This window comes from Camelus dromedarius, chromosome X (assembly GCF_036321535.1).
Source record: "Camelus dromedarius isolate mCamDro1 chromosome X, mCamDro1.pat, whole genome shotgun sequence".
In the NCBI taxonomy this organism is placed as follows: domain Eukaryota; kingdom Metazoa; phylum Chordata; class Mammalia; order Artiodactyla; family Camelidae; genus Camelus; species Camelus dromedarius.
The window spans coordinates 36,861,062-36,880,423 of record NC_087472.1 but is presented as its reverse complement, the minus strand read 5'-3'; the positions used below and the strand labels follow the sequence as shown (position 1 = coordinate 36,880,423).

The 19,362-nt window shown below is 37.3% G+C and overlaps 1 protein-coding gene across 10 annotated transcripts in view; it reads right to left on the bottom strand.

The window, feature by feature from the left end:
* The window catches only part of PAK3 (p21 (RAC1) activated kinase 3), a 240,316-nt gene that overhangs the window by 39,139 nt on the left and 181,815 nt on the right, over nucleotides 1-19,362 (bottom strand). For all 10 annotated transcript variants that reach the window (XM_031445108.2, XM_064482942.1, XM_064482945.1 and 7 more), the window contains 3 exons: nucleotides 15,522-15,653; nucleotides 14,666-14,831; nucleotides 7,285-7,348 (listed from right to left, as the gene is read on the bottom strand). In XM_031445108.2, the coding sequence (XP_031300968.1) occupies nucleotides 7,285-7,348; nucleotides 14,666-14,831; nucleotides 15,522-15,653 (362 nt within the window). The remainder of the gene's footprint in view (nucleotides 1-7,284; nucleotides 7,349-14,665; nucleotides 14,832-15,521; nucleotides 15,654-19,362) is intronic.

Here is a 19,362-nt window from a genome sequence, read left to right as displayed (position 1 = left end):
GATTTCTCTATATGAACTATGTTTCAGGGTAACCAGACTCCGTAGCTGAACAAAATTCTTTTCAACAAAGTTATTCTAACTGATAAGTGTGGGAGGAGTGATTACAGTTAGAAAATCACCGTTTTATAATCCCTAATGAAGTAATTGATTTGGGCAATAATCATCAATAGATGAAACCATTAGATGAAAGGCTGATGATGAACTTTGCACTGGAGGATACAACCGCTCACTGAATCTTCTGATCAATCTACTCTTCATTAAAATATGGGACAATCAAACTACTATATATAAAATAGATAAACAAGTTTATACCGTATAGCACAGGGAACTATATTCAATATCTTGTAGTAACTTATGGTGAAAAAGAATATGAAAACGAATATATGTATGTTCATGTATGACTGAAGCATTATGCTGTAACCAGAAATTGACACAACATTGTAAACTGACTACACTTCAATAAAAATCTATATAAAAATAAAATAAAATATGGGACAATCAGATACTGCGTGACTCCTGGTGTAATATGAAACACATGGCACCACCACCTATGAAGAAATCCTGCCAAAAATTGAACCTGAACCTAATTAAGCTTCTAGATCTAACTTCCATTTACAGGGAAGACGCTGACTAGTTTCCTCAGTAAGTTAATGGTAGTAAAAAAAAGAAGGGAGATACTTTAGAGTAGAGACTTAAGAGACACAACCAAATGTGATATGTGAAACTTTTTTGGATGCTGGTTTGAACAAATTAACTATAAAAACTTCATTTTTGAGACAACTGGACAACTCCAATCATAGACTGGGTGCTAGATGTTAAACTTTTGTAGGTGTTATAATGACATTGTGATTTATATTAAAAACATTGATAAATGCTGAATTTGGGTGATAAGAATATGGGAGGCCTTGTGCTATTCTCTCTGCTCTTGTATAAGTCTGAAAATTTGTAACAGAAATTTTAAAAAGTGATATAGTAGAGTTATGCTGTGAAGATCTACATAGACACCTCTAAGACAGATTCAGAAAATAATCATCTTAATGTTGTATAAATGAGTAGTGGTAACTAGGAACAAAATATCCAGGGACAGAAACCTATGTAGATTCAAAAATAGTTTATCTCAAAGAGCTTAGATGGAAATCAGATGATGTACTTAGATAACTGCTAGGAGACTCAAAAAGGGACTCTGGGGTTACAAAAACAATGACGTTAAAGATGAATAGGAAGATTTTGAATTCTACAGCTCCTGAAATGTGAGAGTAGAAAAATCTCTTCCAATGTATACTTTATTTTATACACTGTGTGGTTTGAAATATGTAAATAAGAGTGAATTAACAATTCAACATCATAAGTAAATATTCACCATTTATTTATATAGCTAACAGTTTGTGTATTCAGGTGAGTCAAACGTGTGTCCCCTAATATCTGAGAATACATTGTGTGTGTGAAACACATGCACATGTGTGTGTAGGTATGTGCACAGAGAATCTATGAAAATATTACAGAAGGAACCAGAAACAACCTCTTTCTGGAGGTTTCCTTTGTGCAGGGTAACCGGGAGGCTGAAGGACAAGGGTTGGAGGGACACTTACTTTGCACTGTCTACTCCTCTGTACCTTCTGAATGTTACACCACATCCAAGCATTATCTACTTAAAAGGGTTAAACTCAAACAAATAAAAAATACAGTATTGTTTGTACCTCTCAATTTGTTTCCTAACACAGCCCCAGCGGATCCTTCTAGCATTATTTCCTGTTAACTCCCCTGCCAAACTTCTGAATGGCCAGAGAACCAGAACTATTGATTTAATCTTTTCAATATGCACTCATCCAATACTTGCTGAGTATTTATTCTATGCCAGACACCATTGCAGGCCCTAGGGATATCAAAATGAATGAAACCTACAGTCTGAAGCAAGTGTTCATTTGATTTTTTTCAACTGAAGCTTTCCATAATCCTCACTTGTGAAGTTCTGAAACTTCCCATAATCCCGTCTTGTTAAGCTCCACATCTTTTCAAGTCACCATTCAAGTACACCCTCCTCTATGAATCCTTCATCTTAATGCCTCCCTGGCTATAAATGATTTGTCCCTCCTCTCTGTCCCCATAGCTCTTTGTAATTACATTATAATACTTACTGTATTCTGCTCCATATAATAGTCATGGTGGGTATGTCTTTTACCCCTAAGTATAACTAGCATTTACTGATCACTTCACTCTGTGCCCTGTACTGTGCAAAGCACTTTAAATACCTTCTCTCATTCATTTCTCACAACCTTTATGAGGTACGTGAATTCTGTTTAGTATGACTGAGAAAACTGATGCTTAAAGCAATTAAATAACTTGCCTACAGTCTTCTGAGTTCAGCATTTGGGCTCTTTCTTTTCCTTCAAACTTTCCCAAAATTCTCCCTTTATTCCACCATGGTTTTCTAAGTTTCAAGCAACTTTACATGTCTAGACAAGTTGAGATATAAGTGATGTATACAAGCCGGTGTGGATATAAGACAGTGAAGAAGAGTATGGATAAAATATGGGGAAAAGGCACATGCATTTGGGAGTATGGGAGGGTCCTGCTTTTTTCTTGATACAACTCTCTGTTTCTCCCTGTCAGATGTTCAGAGAGCTAATGAGGTCACTGTGATTCCCAGAACCTGGTTCTTCACTACTACTCTGCATTACACATAGTAGGCACTGAACAAGAGTTTACCAAATTAAACAAGTTATTTGTTAAACTGGCTCCAAATCATCTCCTCTGAGCTGCTTCCTCAAAAATATTTTTCTATTATAATGCTTAAGAGAAAACAAATAGGAACCTGGAAGAGAAAAAGGGTCTGCTTTTCAGTGCATTTTCACTTAAGGCCTTAAAGTGAATTCAAATATATTAATGAGAAATCTGTTCAGACAGTTGCCAGCGTGGTTAGTAAATTCAGCCCTCTGTTACATTAGCCACTGCTTATTCAGGAATTACACAAGTTTGCCGATGATAGCTGTTGACTGAAAATAAATATTTAATTTATTTACTAAACAACTTCTTTTATGTAACTATCCTAGAGAGAATTCTTAAGTGTCCACCAGATATATTTCTGACAAACTCATATTGTAGAGTCAATGATAATTGGGGTGGGGGGTACTAGGCCTGTTTTCTTTCTGTTTTTTTTTTAACTTTACATACATCTGCTCAAAATATTTAGATTTGGTGGCCACTAACAGAATACTTTTCACAGAAAACCTGGTGAAATAATATAATTTTTAGCCTTCAACTCACAGCCATGGCCTCAAATGATTAGATGTGCAATTCTGAATTTGATTTATGGAGGATGGAGCTCAATTCTCTGGCCCCAGGCCTGAATGCTGGGATGGCAGAAACTCATACTGGAAAAATTTAGTTTTCCAAGTAGATGAGGGTGATTAATGAAGAGGTTCCTCTCAAATCTGGCTCCCAAGAGTGAGCTCTTGTGCTCCCTGGAGCTAAAAATGGAATGTTGGGGCTGATTCTGCCTACCACCAAATGATTACTGACACAGGTTCTAATGTCAACATCATAATAGGTAAAGCAAAACAATAAAAAACTCCAAACTTAATGAAAAGAAAATTAAAATTATATATTGAGAGTAGAGCCTAGTTGATCTAACTTGGTTCAATAATTCATGAGAAAATCCACTGAGAGCAATTTAAGTAAAAGGCAAATTAATTTAAATGGGACATTTTTTGGCCTAGAGAGAATAAATCAGTATTTTGCCCATTCCCTTTAAAAATTAAGAGCAGAGAGCAAAAATCACTAAAAGTAAAAAAAAAAAAAAAAACCAAATTAATTAAATGAATGATAAAGTTACAGTAAATAAATAGATTTGTTACTAGATTATATCTTAAAAAGCTATGTGAAAATTCATCTTGATTTTATATGATGACCATTTTGGTTGGGAGTGAGTGTGAAAATGGGCAGAAGGTGAAACCAGCACGGATGAAAAAGACAGATGTGCAGCACACACAAATACCCAAAGGATAAAGAATCCGATATGGTGAGGGTGAGTAGTCATGAGAAACAACTGAAGACACACTGAAAATAAAGAGAAAGAGAAACAGACAGAAAGAGCAAGACAGACATGCATACACTCATGAAAAGACAGAGGACAGAGGAAAGTTAAAGCTAGAAGGACAAACATTTTCATTAGTTCAACAAATATTTATTGAGGCAAAAACAGATTCAGAGAGATGGGGGAGGCAGACAGGGGAAACTGTAGATCTCTGAGCTTGGCCAGATGAACTCTGCCTGTTGATTCAAATTGTACAAAATTGTTTTGGGGGGACCCACCAAGGACAAAAACACTGTGCTAGACACTAAAGGAGACAAAAGGATGAATAAAAAAGACTTCCTACCCTCTAAAGACTTATTTAAAAGTTGAATGGGGTCTATGGGTGAACTATCTGCTAGTTTCATCATTCCTCAAAATGACAGACTCTCTGGGAATTTAAAACAGACCTTTCTGCAGTGGCAAGCAGGATTTCTGTGCTGATTTTTCATTTTTGATTAGAAAGGCTTTACAAAGGTATAAAGGTATGCAGAAATAGAGAACTTTCCTTTTGCACTTTCAGAGGTCGGAAGCATAAATAACAACCAGGAGGGGAAATCTCTTTGGTACGCAGAGTTGCTTGTCAGCCTAATCTTTGTTCTTGGAGAAATCAGTCTTGCTTTATTACCTGGTATTTGGGAGATATTTGAAACCATCTCTTATATTTTCCCTTTTTAAATTCAATGATATTTTTGGCTCAGGTAGGTCTTAGTGAGAATGAACAACAGAAACACTCCACTTTCCACTCCTCAAAAGACAACTCCAAAAAAACCCACATTTTATGAATAAATAAATAGCTCCCATTTGAACCTTCAACTAGAGCAGTGCTGTCCATGAAACATATAACGTGATCCATACTTTAAATTGGGGGGAAACTATATTTAAAAAGGTTAAAAGGTGAAATTTTAATAATATATTTCTTTAACATAATGTATGTAAAATATTATCATTTTAACATGTAACCAATATACAAGTTATTAATGAGATATTTACATCATTTTTTCATAGCAACTTTTTAAAATCAGGTAAATATTTCATATTTACACCATATCTCAATTTGGATTAGCCAAATGTCAGGTGCTCAATAGCCACATGGCTACCATCTTGGACAGCAAAGATCTAGAATGCTACTTCTCTATGGATTGTGCATCCCTTCCTATTGTTAGCTCCATCAAAGGCCCAACTAGATTAAAATAAGATCTAAAAGTTAACGTTTGCTTTCCAAGTTCCCTTAGTACATAATACTGTTTTTTTTTTAACCTGTCTTGTGGTGTTAACTTTTTGGACAAAAAGAGAGTTGAGGTTTGTATATGTACTTGAGAAGGCATGGCTTCCTTACTTAAGTAAAACAACCAGTTCACTAGAAGTTAAGAAGGAAAACCCCAGGTGGGAAATAATGGCTACAGAAGCCAGCCCTGCCCTGTACTTAGGTGAGTTGAGTAGATATGTACCCTATGTACCCTCTTCAAGCATTTATAACTGTAGACTGTAAGTTCCTTGAGGGCCCGTGCCATCATTAGCGATCTCTGTTTTTCTAGCACTTAGCACAGTGCCTGGCACATAGCTGGTGTTCAATAAGTGTGTGCTGAACAAATACATTAATTTAAATAAATACAGTCTCTCACTTGCACTAGACACATTTCAAGTGCTCCATAGCCACGCATGTCAGGGGCTATCACACAGGACAGTGTAGATGCAGAAGATCTCTCTCATCACAGAAAGTTGTATCAGACAGCACTGTTCTAGAGCAATGGGCAGAAATAAAATTTGACTTGTTAGGTTTTAGGGGAACTCTAGAGACAACCAAACCTTTTTTTTTATGAGCATGTAAGAATACTAGTGATATCAAATGTCAGAGAAAGAATCAAGAGAACAAGTAGGTATCTCTTTTACCCTCCTAGAAAGTTCAAATGCACCATTATGGTTTCTACTGGAAGAAGGCACGTGGCCACATATTTCTCCCTGAGTTTCTGCCTCCCTCTCAGGGTCTTCTCACCTTGATTCCCACCAGGCACAATCCACAAGTGAGCCCCTCTGACCCTCTAGTTAAAATGTCTAATGAATGCTTTCCCTTATTTCCCAAGATAAGTCGGCAATTTCAAAAGATATCTTAGTACAAAAGCTGGAGTGGAGGGGGGGGGTGAGAAATAAAATATAAAAATCACAAAATAGTCAAGCTTATATACAATATATAATTCTCTGAACCTGTTAATCCCAGGAAAACAGTGAGGTGCTCGATGAAATCCTACATTCCCTTATCTGAAAATAGACTCCATTGGCTGAGGGGCTAGCACAATTTTGCAGGCACATAATTAGCTCTATCCTCTTCCCAGCCCCTTGTCTCAGCCAGGAGCCCTCTGGGGTGCAATCTTAGTTCCCAGCATACAGTAGTTGGTACACCTAAATATCTTGTTTCATTTTCCATTTAAGGACATCCCTTAAAAACACTTCATTTCCCTTTAAACAAAACATTTCCCTATTTCAAACCCTGTTGCCTACTCAGGCACTCCTGCTTAGTTTCACACTGAGGCTTGAGAAACATGCCTAGTCACAGCTGACTTGTAGAACACGTGACTCCCACCTTTAGTGCAAGTGCATGATCTAGCCCCATGGTTTAGCTGATGGTCAGGATTATCTGAGGAACTTTTCCAAAGTTCAGATAACTGGGCCCCACTCCAGACTTCTGAATCAAGTTTCTGGCAGTTGGGCCTGGGAATCTTTCTTCTTACAAGCATACTAAGTGAAAATGATACACTCCATCTCATTTAGGGACTATTGATCTATTTCCTCCTTACTCGGAGAGTCAACTGTGCCCACCTCTGGATCATTCAATAAGGGTTTTCCCTATCATCACTTTGTCACTTTACTCTTTGACAATGAAACAGGATCTTAAGCATAACATCCATACAGATGTAGGGGGAACAGGGATAAAGGGGGTTTTCATACAAGTTTAGAAGTTTCTATAATTCTACTGCTTTTCTAAAGAAATCAGCTTGAATCCTCTAACTTTAAAGGATCAAAGCATCCCTAGATAATTCACTGTTAACCTAACAATATTCCAGCAGAATATGTTCCTAGGTTAATTAATGGTCTGCCAGCCAGAAAGGTCAATATTAAGAATGCAAAACATGAATATAACCCTAGAAAATGAGAAGCATAATTTACCAGAAATCTCTGGTGCTCATTTTTTGATATTTCAAATAATAATCACTTACCCTTGACCTATTTTTTCAAATCTTGTGTATTTTTTCTTTGGGTCACCAACACTCACAATGCTTCCTGAAGGGAAAGAGGGGAGAGAGAAAGAGAGAGAGATTTAAATTTATTGATTTCCTTCTATTTAATACTAATATTTAAGATGCCAGAGTCAATGATAAATAAAACATTAAAGCGATATCCTCATGTGATTTCTATAATTTATATGGATAATAATATATTTTATTAAAGTAACAAATAGTAATATATTAATTAAGCTAGTAGTAATAACCCAGGATGCTTATACTCAAAATTGATGATGCTTGGGAAACAAGAAGGACTGGTCATAAACCCAACATTTATAAAAAATTCCCATAAAAGGATACTGTAGATTAGGAGATAAAAACATCTCAGGACTTGCACACAGTATTTAACAGAATCACTGTCTTCTCTGAATTGGAGTGAAATTGAGTGCTACACTACATTCAAATTCTGCTGGACAAATCTCTCTTGAGCACTTACTCTGCACCCAGTACTTCACTAAGGGCGATGGGGGATGGGGATGAGAATGGGTCTAATGAAGAACACAGTTTAATCATAAAGTAATGAGGCTTATTGTTCTAAAAAACACACATCCCTGAACCTAGGACTCCACTAGCACTTCAAAAATTTTTAACAGCCTTACTGAGCTCTGATTTCCATACAGTAAAGTTCACTCATTTAAAGTGTACAATTCAATTGCTATTAGCATTTTTTTAGAGTTGCACAAATTTACTAAATTTCACCATGATCTAATTTTAAAACACTTTTATCATCCCGCAAGAAATCCTCTACCTGTTACCAGTCACTCTCGATCCTCTCTTTGCTTCCCAACCCATCCTTAGGCAACCACTAATTTACTTTCTATTTCTATAGGTTGTTCCAAACATTGTGGAGTAAATCTATAAGCCACACAAGAAAACCATTAATTTATCATGTTTGGCTCTGGGAAAAAAATATTGGTTTTGTTATTTCAAAATATCAAATTCACTACTCAGAGGATCAATACTTCTCACCACTCAAAATAAATGTAAAAGAAGTAACATTGACTCTTCAATGCAATGCTCAAATAGGTACATAGAGGGAGAGTAGAGCTCAGTGGTAGAGTGTGTGCTTAGCATGCATGAGGTCCTGGGTTCAATCCCCAGGACTTCCATTACAAATAAATAAATAATAAACCTAACTACCTCCCCCTTCAAAAAATGTTTAAAAATAAATAAATACCCCTCCCCACAACACACACACACACACACAAAATAGGTGCAGTTTTATTCTGTGCCAAAGCAGCATCATGCGAATAGGGGTTCAGTTCTCAAGTGGACTATGTTGAAGGGAATCATTCATTTCTATGCTTCTGGTCCTCCTTTCTTTCTGGAAGCAAACATCAGTATCATTACCTTTGAGTTCTATCTTACTAATGTGGCCCCTATTCAAAGAAGTGTAGAGTCAGTTAGTAAAACAAGAATTACACACATGAACTAATCAAGAGAAGGTCTATGGAGTCCATCTCCTAATTGTCACTCTTCTCCATTCCCTCCTCCTCATGCCCATGGCCACTGCCCTTGTTCAGGTCCTCAACATCTCTTGTCCAAACAATTGCACTAGTTATTTTTGTTGTTGTTGTTGTTTGGGCTATTCCAACAGCCTCCTAATCGGACTCAATTTTCAGCTTCTGTCCACTCGACTCCAAGCTCCACATCTCTGTTAGGATGCTCTAAGTGCAGACCTGACCATGTGATTCTCTGGTTCAGGAGCACCTGAGGCTTCCTCAACACCTACAGGATAAAGCTCAAACTCCATGGCATGGAATGCAAGGCTCTTCATATCTGGCGCTTGTTTCATTCTCCAGCTCATCTTCCCTACTTCCCCACTAGAACGTTATGCTCTCACCCTAACAAATGCTCATGAGCAGATCCTGCTTAACGGTTTGGCTTCCTCTCTTAAAACTCCAGTCCCAACATCTGCCACCAATTCTTTATGCAAGTGGCACTGAGTAAGTTAAAGGGCCCAGGCATCTGCCTTCATATCTTCTTTACGTGCTATTCTCTCCCTGGAATGTCCTTCTTAAGTTTTCTTCCTGGCAAGTTCTTCATCATGCTTCAACTCAGCTTCAATTTTTGCCTCTTCTAGGAAGCCTTCCCTGATTTTTTGGAATAAAGTCAGCAATTTCCCTTCTCTGTACTACTATTATACTTTCTCTCTCTTTCTGCTTCTTCTTTTGCTTTTTTTTTAAATTGCTTTTGCTCTTGCTCTCCTCTCTACTTAATATACCATCTATCTATCTATATCTATGTATTTGACATCCTCTTATAGACTTTGTCTTAAGGATGGGAGCCATGTCATATTCATCTCTGTATTCTCAGTGCCTCCTCATATAGTGCTGGCTGTGGAATATATTGGTTCCTCAATAAATGTCTGTTGAATTAAACTCAAATAAAATTAGAGGTTTCATTTTATAAATGCCCCATATTGTAAGATAGGGGTTAAAGAATGTATTTTACTTGAGTTATAGCTAAGGAATACCATTAACTTAATGATTTCTGAGTTGCTATTTCAAATTTCAGATTGTCTCACGGATTTCTATATCACTGAGAACTATCCTCATTCAGGTCAGCTATTCATGGTTAAGGATCTGGACTTTTAATTTTTTATGAAATCATGATTTTAAAGCCACTTGAAACCATAGTTTTATTAAGCAGTTTAAAGTCTTCTAAGAAAGTTACAACACTATTAAGTTGCTGAGCAAACTCTTTTCTATAGGCTGAACAAAAGCAAACAAGTTTTTGAGTTACGACCAATTCCAATTGGCAGGGTTTAATTAATGAGGTTTCATGGTAGTAAATTATCCAACCTTTATTTCCATGGTATGCAGGATTAAAACAACAATAGCAACAACTGGAAATAAATCCTTCCTTGAGGATTACCAAAAGACAACCATTTTGGTGAGACCCTGCTTCTGAATTTAACTGCTATTCAAATAAAATGGCGTCCCCACGCCCATTACCGTTCACAGGGGAGTGCTGCCACCTACTGATGTTAGGCAAGTGAACAGGAGGCCTTGTTTACAATTCCAAGTTACAAAACAAGCTTTTAAAAGTCTTTCATCAGAGCCATTATCATTTGCTCTCATAAATTACACTAAAGAAAGGAAAAAAAAATCGTGACACAATAGGCATAAAGTGACAAAAATTAGCCACTCCAAATCAAAAGGGAAAACATGATAGCACTACCAGGACAACAGCCAAATTTCCTAGTAAGAAACAATTTCTTAATTTCCCAAATAAGAAAAAAAAAAAACTATTCACTTTAAAGTACAAGGGTTTATGAAATCACTCAATACTAGTATTTGAAAATAGGGTTCATGATGTGGTTCAGTGGCAGAAAAGTTCATCAATGTATTCTCCTACATATTAAATAAACCAAGTGGAACTCCAACCATGAAATGATCCTCTCTTTGGCATAATGAAGGTTTTGATTTCTGAGAAAAAGCAAAATAATTATCTAAACTCATACCAGCTCTACTTGAGGGGGATTAGGAGAAAGAGTTTTGCGTGCGGAATGCTGGGGGAGGGGAGGGACAAGAGGAAGAGGTGATTGTGACGTCAAGGAGAGGGAGGCTGAAGACAAATTTCCTGCATTGCACAATTTTACTGACAGTCAGCGCCTTTTGAAAACGTTCACTAAAATGTAGGGGTTTCTTTATTTTCCAACAGATTCAGACCAGACCACAATGAACAAGCCAGACCCAGGCTATCTGTCTGTGTAAAGCTAAAAGATGATCTGTTCATTTCAGCCATTAATGATCCTACGGTCTGGCCCCCACAGGAAGAAGACTAGCTGAAGGTGAGGCCACCCGCCGCTCTTCCCCATGCTTATGGATGGGTCCACTCTGGTACGGGCTGTAGGCCATTCCTCTACTCCCTGTCTCCCTTTCCCCTCTCCTTTGCCTCTCAGCACAAGCTCCTTTACTCCCTCTCCAAGCTCCAACAGGAGACTTGATTCCAAGGCCCTCCTCAATGACTTGTGTACACGGACCATACATCTGGGATTATTGCTGGTTTCAAACATTATGTCCCAATGGAAGACCCAATGCCCCAATTTTGGTTTTCAAAATTATTTTATTTTTGTTATTTATTTATTTATTTATTGGAGGAGGAGTAATTAGGTTTATTTATGTATTTATTTTTAGAAGAGGTACTGGGGATCGAACCCAGGACCTCGTGCGTGCTAAGCATGTGCTCTAACCCTTGAGCAATATCCTCCCTTTCTCTATGCCCCAATTTTTTATATTGAAAAATATGTTTTCTCTCATTGCAGAAAAAATAACAATAGTTCTAAGCAACTATTTATTGTGCTAGATGTGTCTTACATACTTTACCTCATTTGGCTCTCACAAAATCCAAATTATATTAATACTATCATCTCCATTTTTCAGATGAAGAAACTAAATTTCAGAGGAGTTGAGTGACTTGCTTGAGGACACACAGCTAGTCTGGGTCTCTGACTCAGACTCAGTTATGATTTGCTTCAAAGTCTTTTGTATTACATTATCTTATTAAGGCTTTATACTCATGTATTAAAATAGTAGCTACCATTTACTGAGCACCTACTGTGTACCCAGTACTGTTGCTGGAGATTTTTACATGCATTATTCTCACTGAATTATCATAATGCTCTAAGGTTGGTACATTAGTATCATCCCTATTTTTCTTAATGAGGAAAAAGAGGTCCAGAAAAGTTAAATAACTTGCCCAAAGTGACACAGCTGGTAGCAATGGGCTTGAGATGTGAATCTGGGCCTTTCTGACTCCAATATCTGTCCTCATAGTCATAGGTTGGGCTACATACAATCCATCCTACAGACAGAGTCCTGAAATGTAAATATGATCCTCATTCTCATTTGACAGATAAGAAACTGAGGTTCAGAGGGGTTAAATAACTTGCATAAGGTTACACAGCGAGTAAGTGACAGAGAGAGGGCAGACAGAAGGTGATGGTGGAGCAGAAGCAAGAAAGACTGACTTTGCAGACTTTGCAGTAAACCTGAGCCTGGATCTGCTTCATGAAAAGTATGCCTCCATTTCTCTGCAGGTGTGCCCTGCCGAGATCTGTAAGCACAAGGTAGTGTAGGTGGCACACAGGCTAAAGGGAAAAAGATTCTCCCTAGACCCAAGTATTCTCCAATAGAGGGGAAAAAAACCACTTAATCCTTAATTTAAAATGTAATCAAAGGTAGCTTTCCCTTCTTCATCATGTTGCCTGGTGTAGGGCAGAAGAAACAACAAATGATAAAGACCACAGCTCCAGGACCATCACAGTTTGCAAGCAAAGCAAGATCTTGGCCCCCCCAAAATAATGCTTGTTTCTCTGTCAGTGAACTTAAGAAAGTTCACCATAATAAATCTACTGAGATTTGAAATGATTATCAAATAATCATTTTAATAAAGTGAGGCTTGTTAGATTTTTAAAATCTGATACAATCTCCTAGGTCATGTGAAGTAAAGGAACAAAAATTGAGGCAATTGTCTGAATACTCAAATGGAAATTATCCAGGTAATTCCAATTCCTTCCCTTTTACACAAACAGACAGTTGGCATATGCAGAAGCGAAGTGGGTAATGGAAATGGTATAGACTTCGAAGGCAAACAGATTTGAGCTCCAGCTCTGGCTCTGCCACTCATTAGTTTGGAGATCTGGTCACTTCAGCTTTTTGAGGCGCACTCTCACTGCTCTGTAAATTGAGGACGTGAAACTCCACCACAAGGGATTAGTGTGAAAATTAAACCTGCAGAGAAGGTGCTCAATAAATGGGAATTATTCCTGTCATTATTATAGCAAACAGTTGGTATGAGTACTAGAGGCATATTTCATTACGTGTAGTATAGTCAGTTGGCTAAAATCCCTCAATTCCAGTTCTGAGCGCTCATTGACAACAGCAACCTAAATCTTTGCTTTTCCAAACACCTCTGTCTCAGATTGTCTCAACATCAGCACTGCTGACATTTGTGGCTGAATAATTCTTTGTCACAGAGAAAGGAGGGAGGCTATCCTTTGCATTATGGTTTAGAAGCATCCTTAGCCTCTATCCACTAGATGCCAGTAGCATTCCCTGTGTTGTGACAATAAATGTGTCTCTAGACATTGCCAAATGTCCCCTGGAGGGCAGAATGGCCCTACGACCACCTCTGCAGAGTCCTCCCCGTGCCCTACAGCTTGCACGGCTCTCTTCCTTTTCTGAGTGCTTTTAGACGGACAGTTGCATGAAACAAGATGGCCTCCTATTCCCGAATTGTATCATACTATTAAATCTTATCTTCCAAATAAAATTATAAGTTTCTTAATGGCAGGGAATTGTTTCTCTACTGTTTCCTCCAAAGAGTCTGGCACAGAACAGACAAATAGAAACCCAGTAAAGATGTATTTCTTTGCTCATTTTTTTCACCCATTCAATCAACAAGCGTTTGTTAAGTGCCTTTGTACCAGGCACTTAATTGAGCTGAATGTATCGGAAAAGAAGACATACTCTCTGCCTGTAAAAAGCTCACAGTCTAGTGAAGGAGACAGACAAGTATGGGGTGATATTTGCTGTGATAAAGGCAGTAAAGAAGAAGCTCCCTTAACTCAGACTGGGAGAGACAAGGAGGGCTTTCCTGAGGAGGCATCTTTTGAGCTGAGTTTTGAAGGATGAGTAGGGGTTAATCAGACTGGAGGCACTAATTGCAATAACTAGCAATTTGTTAGATGCTTTTGTAGCATGAGTTTAATGAATATGCCTCATAGACCTTTGACTCTTTTCAACAGAGAATTTATTTAGTTTTTTAAAATCTCTTTGACCCAGAAAGCTAACGGGAAGGGGAGTGTTTTGTAAAACAGAGTGGGTGTACACTAATGACACTGTGGGAAGGAGGCTGTGAGCATTTGCTGGCTCTGCCTCCCTGTCCACACAGCAATGTTCCTAAATTAAGAGAAAAGGCTATTTTATTGTGACTGTCCATTTTGAGGTTGAATTATCTATCATGATTGATCAGGTGGGGGCCCCTGGAGTATGATCATAAGATATTTTTCATCAGACTGTTTGATCCCGTTTGGGGGTATAATCTTAAAACTTACTACTTAGTTCATTTTGTGATGTTTTCTCCTTACTTGATTTTTTCAAGTGAAAATATTTGGTTTCTGTCAGATTAGGAATATGAGGGAGGGGATGCTCTGCAGTACATGGTGAGTCTCAAACTTTTTATCTTGTGACTTCAGGGAGCCTGGAGTTCATGCAAGCAGGGTTAAAATTTTAAACGTTCAATTCCCGCTCTAGGTGGCTTATGAAAAACCTTCCCATGAAATAAGTAATGATGGCAAAAAACTCACTTAGCTTCTCTAGGATCTCCTCATCTGTCATCTTGGATTTTTTCCTTTGCCGATCTGTGTTTCTGTACAAAGTACTGGAGTTGGCGTTCTCAGCAGAAGGTGGTGTGACTTCTTTATTTGGTGCTGCTGGTGAAGCAATGGACTCAACCACGGAACGAGTGTAGATCTTAGAGATAAAATATTTTGTTACACATTAAAGGCAAAAATAATGCTACAATGGATAAACTTACATTTGACACATCATAATCACCCAAAGTCCATAGCTGACAAATGGCTTGCACTTATTAATGTTGTACATTCTACGGGTTTGGAAAAATGGATAATCAGGTGCATCTGTCATTATGGTATCATACAGAATATCTTCTCTACCCTAAAAATCTTCTGTGCTCCACCTATTCATCCCTCCTTCCACCTGGCTCCTCAACCCTCAATGAATTTTTAAAGACAAGTGATTTCTCTTAAAAAAGAACTTTAAGTTGCTTCAAGTCTATGGTCCTTGAAAGCTCTCAGGAGCTAGTCTTTTGAGGTCCCCAAACATGCTGTGCTAATTGTGGTCTTGGTACCCCTGCTTAGGCAATTCTTCTTACCTGATTCACATGGATTTCATTCTCTATCTTAGCTTGTACAGCAGTTTTAAAATTTAGCCCTTATTTGTATACCATTTGGTATTATTCTCTAACTGTCATGTGCTCATCTTGTCTCCCCAAACCACAACCTCAACCAAATTTGTATCATATACTCTGGTTCTGGGAACACAGATGCTCAGTAGGTACTGGCTGATTAACTAGATTCTGACTTTGTGACTGTTCCAAAGGACAGCTTCGGAATCATGTGGAAATAGTCACTTGGGACTTACTGATTTTGTATGCTCGGGTCTTGGTGCAATAACTGGTGGGGGCTCATTCTCATCTTCTTCTTCTTCCTCTTCTTCATCTTCTTCTTCAGACACAGGAGGAGCCAAAGGAGGCTCTGATGCTGTTTTTGTACTCTTATGACAAAACAAAGTATAAAAACAAGGTATTAAATTTTCATCGCTTTTCTTCAAAATGAGAAAAGAGAGATAAAATATTTAAGCATGTAGGGATAGAAAGGAACCACATCTTTTACAAATGAGCAGAGCCACCTACAATTTGGTGGCCAGGACCTATCCGCATTCAGAGAGAAATTCAGGTAATAATGCAAGCGTCAGGAAACTTAAAAAATTCCTTTTATTGTCCACTGAGCTCAAAAACTGTGAACTTCATGTAACATTTTAAAGTTCAATGTTTTTAAAATCAATGAATATATTTTAAAAATCAAATTCATTGCTTTTAAGCCTTGCATTTGTACCAGACAGATCGTCAATTTGTTGACTGAAGTTTGCCAACCAGAAAAGGGCTATTTTTTGCCTAAAGATCAGAGCATGCTTATGGATGTGGCATTAATTCAGCTCTGCAAATACTCACTAAGTATAAGCAAGCCCATGAATGTTTCTTTCCTGTTCAGCTTCCTGGAAAGAAGCACTCAGAGAGTAACAGACTTGAAGGAATACTCATCTATGTAAGTAAGTACTCGATCTCAAGCAACAGGTAAATGGTGATTTGCCATGTTAAAAATTGCAATAACACCAAAAATAATGACAACAACCACAGTATCTAGGGTTGTTTCTTGACCATTCATGTTAATGAAGGAGTCAAATGGTACCAAAGCTAGATTTTGAAATAACGATGGCCATGGTTCTCAAAGTGTGGTCCCCAGATCGTCAGCAGCAGCATCATCAAGGGACTTGTTAGAAATGCAAATTATTGGGCTCTATCCAGACCTATGAATCAGAAACCCTGGGGCTGGGACCCAGCAATCTTTGTTATAACAAGCCTTCCAGGTAATCCTGAAGCTTGCTCAAGTTTAAAAATCACTGAACTATGATAGAGGTCTGTGTATGTTTTTCAACATGACAGTCACTAGCCATACATGGCTATCCAACACTTCAAATGTGGCTAGTCTGAATTGAGTCATAAGTTGCAAGTGAAAAAATATCTACCAGATATTGAATACATAGTATGAAAAAAATTCTTTTTAATATGAAAAACATTATTTTAAGGAAATAGAAAATATTTCTTTAATGTTTTTTTAATTGAGTGTATGTTGATATAATATTTTTAATACGTTAGGTTAAAATATATCACTAAAATTAATGTCACCTATTTCTACTTTTCAAAATGAAAATTAGAAAATTTAAAGTTACGTATATGGCTTTTATTACATTTCTGTTGGACAACACTACTATAGATGGCTTTTGATTTTTTGGTGTGTGTGTATTTATTTACTTATTTGTTTGTTTTTTGCTTATGCCTTTGGGTACACTGGCTCAGGCTAATCCTAAAAAGAATTTTCATTCCTTGAGGACAAATTTCTCGAGGCAAACATAGACAGCCTAGTAAAGGACTATTACATTGAAGGACCTCAGTCTGTGATTCACAGTGGATTTTCTAGAATCGTGTATAAACCTATGGTGGTGTAATACATGTAACCATATATTTTATTGGAGCCAGAAAGATTTATGTACTGTGAGAAGACAACTTAGAATTAATAAACTTGAAAGAATATTTGATTGCCCTGATGTATATGCTGAGTGGTTTATAGATTAACAATTATATGCTTATGTGATAGTTTTTTTATTTATATACCTGTATTTATCCTTAATTTAGCCACAACAACTGGGCTTTTATATTGTGTTATGGCTGTGCAGATAGCAACAGATATTAATGACACTATGTTTCTAGATAAAAAATAAGTTTCTTTTTGTGAAAGACTAACTCTTCAGGGCATCTCAGTGGGCTCAGGGAGAAGGTGCCTTTGGATTACTGGTATTTGCTTTGATATTATTTTGTTGCAGAAACTTCTGCTCTATCTTATACCAGCTGGGATCCAGAATGCAACTAATCACTGTTCCTTGATAGAAGGGCAGGACCTGCACATAAACTGACTACTTTGTATATGGCAAACAATGCTATTTTAACCATTAGGCAATATGAACCATGCTTTATGTGGGCCTATGAAAACATCTGAAGTCAGAAATAAATCATCAGCTCCAAAATGCCACAAGTAAATGATAAAATCTAAGTCAATTAATGTCTAATTAAATGTCTATTAAGTATAATATATGTCAACTTAAATAGTCATTTAAATTTAGTATTTATAGAAATTTCATTATATTAAAAAACAAATTATGGGTTAGAATGCTCTATTTAGCAACAATTCTTGAGTACTCACAATGATTTCCAAGAAACTACACCTAACTGTAACTTAAATGATACTTATAATCAAATCATCTCAAAATCAATATTTTTAAAAATCATTGTAAAAGTTTATAGCAAAAATATAAAGGAGGGGTGTAGAGGCCCTTTAATATATTTGATGCATCACGTGGCCACCATAAGTGAGGGTGTATATGCAGCCTATCAGGATCTAAAAATGACCCTGTTGGCAAATATAATGGGCTAAGGTCTAAGCTTCTTAGCCCAAACCTTAGACTGGTACAAAGACCAATTGGCGCCTACAGGCCAAGCAGTAACCTTGCACATCTCAGGTCTTGCTATTTCACTAGAAAAGATCCACCTGCAAAATTTCATTGATTGTTTCTTAACATTCGTTACTATCCTCATTATTCTAATTCCATATGGGGGACATCCCACATCTCCAAGGATGGACAAAGGGACTATTCAAAATGTATTTAAATGTTTTCATCCTTTGAGGGTTTGTAGGGGAGGCAAAGACACATGTTTCTCTTTATCTGGGACCAACACTATGCTACCATGTTGGTTGGTTGATTGGGAAGAATGTGTGACCTTCAGTGGACCTTATGTTTTGGATGATGGTTGGGCCAGGGAGCATGAACTATCCAGTAATACACCAAAAAAAAAAAAAAAGACCAGTCCTTGGTACTAAAAACTGAAGTTAGCATAATTTCCTTCCCCTGTGTATTTTTTCCACATATTTTTCCATCCCTGTGTAAATAGTACTGGGACTGGGCATACTTTCTTTTCCCTGTGTTAAACAATATCAAGATAGAGAATATTTTCCTGTTCTTATGTTAAACAATACTGAGAACAACCAGAAATAACTTAGCTTCTCAGTTTAAGAAATACTTGTTCTTGGAAGGTAAGACTGAACCAACTCAAGTACTTTATTTATTAAGCATGACAGCTTGTTCACCAAGACTCTCTTCAAAACCCTCACTTTGTTGTAGTCACCAATCCAAAGCTATTTTATCCTAAACACTGCACAATCCTAACTCATTCCTTCCCTTGCAAGACCTGCTTCAAAATTACACAGACCTGCTCTAAAACCCTATAAATATTCTTCCTTGATAAGACACTGCTAAGATTCTATCAAGGCAGTGCTCTTTCTTGCTACTGTAAGTATAATAAACTTAGCTTTCCTTGATTAACAGGTTTTTCTGGTGGTCTTTTTTGGGAGTCAAAGTTATAATGTTGCTACACTCTCCCTTCTAGGCTGAGGGTAATGTCTGGTATGTCTAAACTTGTAAAAATATAGATAGACGGATATCAAGTAAGGAATTTGTTGTCTTATTGAAATTAAGTATTTTTGACACTCATTATGGCATACAGTTGGGAAAGGGAGGTTATTCTCAACCTGAGTTGGGTATTGGACTCGTTTACAATTCTAAATGGTTTAGCCTATCTCCCCAGAAAAAT